A 5,541-nucleotide genomic window follows, 5' to 3' on the forward strand; every position below is an offset into this window, starting at 1 on the left:
TGGGAGGGGGTGGGGATGGTGGTCGAGGGAAAGGGATAGGGAGGGGCGGGAGGGAGGATAATGTTAAAGATGAGAACAGAATGTAGATAACGAGATTGCAAACACATGTAAACACACACGCATACACACACATGAACACCCACGCGGGCCATCAAAAACAGTGTCTGTCTCTTCAACAATTTCCCTTGCGCAGCGATAAACATTTTTATGCGTCACGACGAGGTGGAATCAGGCGTTTTAAAATATTTTTTTAGCATACATGTATTATAGAGTTAGGCAAATTTCTTCGGACACACAATGCGGAAAGAAACATTGGAGAATATTGTAACAACAGGCAAGTTTGATGGAAAGAGAGGTAGAGGCAGACAGAGGGAAAAGATACTGGACAAGATGACAACATGGCTAGGAGCAGCAAGAACAACAGACACCATTGCTACAACGCAAGACAGAGTGAAGTGGAGGTCCATGATCGCCTAGGCCAGTCGGCAAGGCACCGGATGATGATGATTATAGAGTTGTAAAAGCCTTGAACATTTAGCTCTCACTCTCACTGGCAAAATTGAAGACAAACAAGGCAGGGGTAGCCCCAGAGCAACCTACTTAAGGAACTTAAGCAAATGGGTAATGGGGAAAGATCAGGGAAAGGTAAGCTTGAGTATCCTTGGAAACTGGAAATGTACTTGGTGCAAATTTTCTTGAGTAGATCTAGGTTTTGGCGATTCACCGAATTTCCAGTGCATAAAGATTTAACATTTATGTTTTTTTATGTTGTAAACTTTGTCTTGTGTCCTCTAGAGTTTAAAAAAAAACACAACCTTTTGTGACGTCATAAAATAATCAAGACTGACGTCACATCATACTCATAATACGGTTGGTTCGAGAGTAGACATGTTCTAGATTAATTATTCATATAAATATTATATAAATAATACGTATGTATAATATTGATTATAAAGGGTAATAACAATGATTGTATAATAATAATAATAATAATAATAATAATAATAATAATAATAACAATAATAATAATAATAATAATAATAATAACAATAAAAATAAAAATAGTAATTATAACAGTAAACACTACTACTACTACTACTACTACTACTACTACTACTACTACTACTACTACTACTACTACTACTACTACTACTACTACTACTACTACTACTACTACTACTATTACTACTACAACAACAACTATTACTACTACTAAAAATCATTATTATCCTTATTATTATTATTATTATTATTATTATTATTATTATTATTATTATTATTATTATTATAATTATCATCATTATTTTATTATTAAAGTTATTATTACTATTGCACTCACTTTTATTATTATGATTATGATTATGATTATGATTATTACTATTATTGTTATCATTATCATTATTATTATTATTATTATTATTATTATTATTATTATTATTATTATTATTATTATTATTATTATTATTATTATTATTATTTTTATTTTTATTTAATTTTTAATCTTTTTTAATCTTTAAAACTATTTTTTGGGTAGTACATAGTCAGTGTAACGGGCACAAAAACTGTGACGTACCCTGTGCTGTTGCCGCCGACTCGCTGGCCGAGCAGACACGCCTTCTTGTCGTCGATGCTCTGACAGGTCAGATGGTCATCCCTCAGTGCCTGGTTCAGCAGGAGGCCGAAGCAAGGCAGGGCGTGGTTACGACACCCCAATCCCAACTCCTCGAAGGCGTCCCTCGTTCTAGAGTGTGTGAAGTTTTGTTTTATGTTTTAGTAAGAGTTTTACGGCGCTTGCAACAGCATAATGGTCATATGAGCGCTAAGGGGTGGATGTCAACAGAGAAGTCCAAACGGGGAATCAGGCTTACTCTGCTCACCTCTCTAGCCTCAACAGCACAAGGTCTGCTTCGACTATCAAGGCACCCCGGAAATAGCAATTCACAAGAGAGTGACAAACATACAAAAGAAATAAAGGAAAATGACGATAGTCAGGAAGAGGAAAGAAAAACCAGCAGTTCCCCCTAGGTGGTTCCGGCACAGTATGAGAATGACATTGATGAATCAGCCCATTTACAATTTTACATGTTAATATCCACCCCCTCCCCCTTGGGAATGGCCTAAAGACATCTCCAGTCAGTAGCAGTGCCCTGGTGTGGGGTTGCGATGTTTTGTTTGATCTTTTAGTAAGAGGTTTACAATATTTACAACACAATTTAGATCAGATAAGTGCCGAAGTTAGAGGTGTTACAAGAGAGTAACAAAAGCGCTCTCATATTACCTTATGCAGCTCGTGCAAGCGCAGTAAAATTTACTAAACTACAAGGCAAACACAAAAAAGGAGGAAAGATGATAGATATTTGATAGAAATGAAGGAACTAACCACACCAAAGCATCTGCCAACCTCCCATATGCAATGTTTGACTCCAGGGAAGAGTTATGATTCAGTAAAGAAAAGCACAATGACACAATTATGGTGGCCATTTTGTGTCGGGAAAAGTAAGACAGTCAAACAGTCAGAAACAAGAGAGGGAAAGTAAAGAAGTGGGACCTATCCGTGGCTTCCTCCTACCATCCGCTATGAGAAGTGGTATGTGTGCAACCTGTACTGTTGTATTACACATTGTTTAACAACACGACATAATTCTAAAATGCTGTCGATATGTACATTATTTAGAGTTTATGCTGCTTTCACAGAAATCTCGTCTGTAATACGTATATGCTTTATGTGATATGGGACAGGGGCCTCAAACACAGAATAAAGAAACTACCTATATTATTTGGCAGGCCATTTATAGACAACGAACGAAGCTACAAGAAACACTACCAACAACCAGACTTGAGCTTGTACAAAAATTGGAGGATGGTACATTAAAAAAACCCAGATGGGATGATTACAGCCGTGCAAAATGCAATTGTGCTCATTATGTTTGCCGAAAAAATGAACATTATTGACAACAGAAGCGAGTTCTTCGGCGACGGTACCTTCAGATACATCTATTACCAAGTCTACACCATCCATACAGTGTCTAGGACATTACGTGAAATTGTTCTATTGCCTTCTTCCAACAGAGTCCAGAGAAGTCTTTTCTTTTTTTTGGGGGGGGGGGGGGGGGGGGGTTACGGCGCTCGCAACTGCATAAGGTCATATGAGCGCTTGGGGCATATTAAACTTTTTCAGTTCGTAGGAAATTTTGAATTTGGCCCGGGTGGCGACCGAAGCCTACTCTTATTGATTTTAGACCACCAACGGATATTTAACGTGCACAACTTGCTCACGGGCCCTCGGAGATTTTTCGCCCTTGTCCGAGAAGGCTAGGTGTAGATCTTTCCTTCCAAAAGATCAGGGGTGTGGCTGAAAGACAGCAGTAAGAAGGAGCCAAGGTGTTGCAGTTTGAAATGCTGCAGAAAGCGTCAGGAGCACAGAGGAGGGGGAAAAGGAGGCGAGGGGTGGGGGCAGAAAGAGGAGACGAAAGCAGACGACAGAATATTGCTAGAGAGCAGGAAAGTAGATGAAAGGAGACAATTTTGGAGAATATTTTTTTCGGTCGCTACTCAGATTCGAACCCGGGACCTTTGAATGAGAGGCCAACACGTTAACCTCTAGGCCACGAGTAAAATAATTTGCGTTTCACAATGCGCTAAGCTTTTCGAATGCGATTCTTTGAATATCTTGATAACGACTCCGAATAATTTTACTACTTTGAGAGAGCAGATAAAACGTTTGGTTTTTGACCTCATGGTCTAAGTAACTCAAAATGGCCAAAGACGTCAGATAGAACGTTGTAATTCTAAGGTAGCGATCTGGTAGTGAAATAGAAGCAATTAAGCCCCACTTACCTTTTTATCCACCCACTGCCAGGAGCTAGCAAGGCACACTTTATGTAGTAAGTTGAGGAAAGAAGTTCTCTTTTGTTGCCCGCCCTATCCCTAACCCCAGCGTTTATTCATGTTATTTTGTTTGAGTAAAAACAAGCACATTGATACGGAGCAGATAATTTAATGCACGGGAAAAGTAAGACATGCAACCATAAACAACAGGGAGAAGGAAAATACGTTGTATCTCCCCCACCCACCCCCACCTCTCAACAAAAAATATAGGGTATCTGATCTGAAAAAGAGGACTCATCTAAAGAGTAATAACTTGCTTATATTTGCAGTAATTGTAACAAAACTTTTAACGTGTATAATTCAACAAAGGGGAAATCGCATTTGTCAATATGAATAAAATCGACTCACAAATTTTTGAGAGGTACTCGTATCATGTTAATTGTTTTTTAAAATTCCAAAATCGAGTGCATCGCAAAAGTTTATAATTTCTTAAAAGTCAACAATAATTTTTTTTGTACATGTAAGAATTATATTTTTGAAACTGGTAGCGGTGAACAAACTTCACGAAGGTGGTGGGTATTTAAATATACATTCCAGGTGTTGATCATTTTTTTCCTGACAGGATGAGCTCGAACACGTAGCTGGGAACTTTTAATAAATAAATAATCCTGTAGTATGATTCTGAGTCGATTCTCTGGACCTTCTGAAAATGTTCAATATTGAATTTGAATTGTTTGACTGCTCCTGTTTTTTCAATAATATACGCTGTCTTTCAAACCCCACCTCTAAAAAAAAAAATAAATAAAATAAAATGCGACAAAAAACAAAACTACCCCCCACCCCTTCCAACAACAACAACAACAACAAAAACAAACAAAAACAGAACAAAAACAACAACAACAAACACAAAAAACCCGCATACAACATATATATCACACCTTGAACGAGTCTTCTTTTTGGACACATTGTCTATAGCATCGTCTGCTTAAAATACATTTAATTCTCTAATGGAAAAACACACATTAGGCCATGGTTGACTTCTAATGAGTTGTAAAGTTTACAGTGTTACTAAATTTTGATCAAACTTCTTAAAACGTGATATTTTTCCAATACGTCGGTTGATTTTTTCATATTGACAAATCTAACGTTCCCTTTGTTGAATTTTATTTGTTTGAAATTTTGATGAAACTTGTGCAAAGATGACCTTTACACGAGTCCTCTTTTTTTCTGACAAGAGTTACAAACATAAACTCCCTCAAATAAATCAAACTCAGAAAAAACAATAACAACAAAAGTAACAACAACAAAGAAAGCCTCACCCCCGCCTGAATAAAACATCAAATACCTCACACCCCTAATAAATAATGAAAAACAATAACAAAACCCAACGAAGTAACAACAAACGAACAGGCAAATTGCAGACAGACAGACTGACAATCAAACAAACAAAGCAGCAAACAGAATGATGACGTACTTGTTAATAGCTCTCTGCCGTCTTTGTTCTTCTGTCTCGACTCTATCTTGTCCAGACCCATCACCACCGTCACCGTTACCGCCACCGTCACCGTTACCGTCACCTCCAGGTGGTTGGCTGATATTAGAGCAGGCTACTACTTCGATTTCGTTATACTCGTCTTGGGTGCAATAACCTGTTATGCCGATTCTTGATGAGGGCAGGGGGGGGGGTGAAGGGGAAGGGGAAGAGGGGGTAGA

At 38.0% G+C, this 5,541-nt stretch overlaps 1 protein-coding gene across 1 annotated transcript in view; it reads right to left on the reverse strand.

Annotated features, from left to right (window-relative positions):
• Positions 1-5,541, reverse strand: part of LOC101849616 — a gene marked incomplete at its 5' end in the record, with an annotated part of 7,869 nt that overhangs the window by 1,733 nt on the left and 595 nt on the right. The window contains 2 exon segments of the mRNA XM_013082428.2: positions 1,574-1,741; positions 5,303-5,491. Coding sequence (XP_012937882.1) covers positions 1,574-1,741; positions 5,303-5,491 — 357 coding nt within the window.

This window comes from Aplysia californica, unplaced genomic scaffold (genome assembly GCF_000002075.1).
Source record: "Aplysia californica isolate F4 #8 unplaced genomic scaffold, AplCal3.0 scaffold00173, whole genome shotgun sequence".
Lineage (NCBI taxonomy): Eukaryota > Metazoa > Mollusca > Gastropoda > Aplysiida > Aplysiidae > Aplysia > Aplysia californica.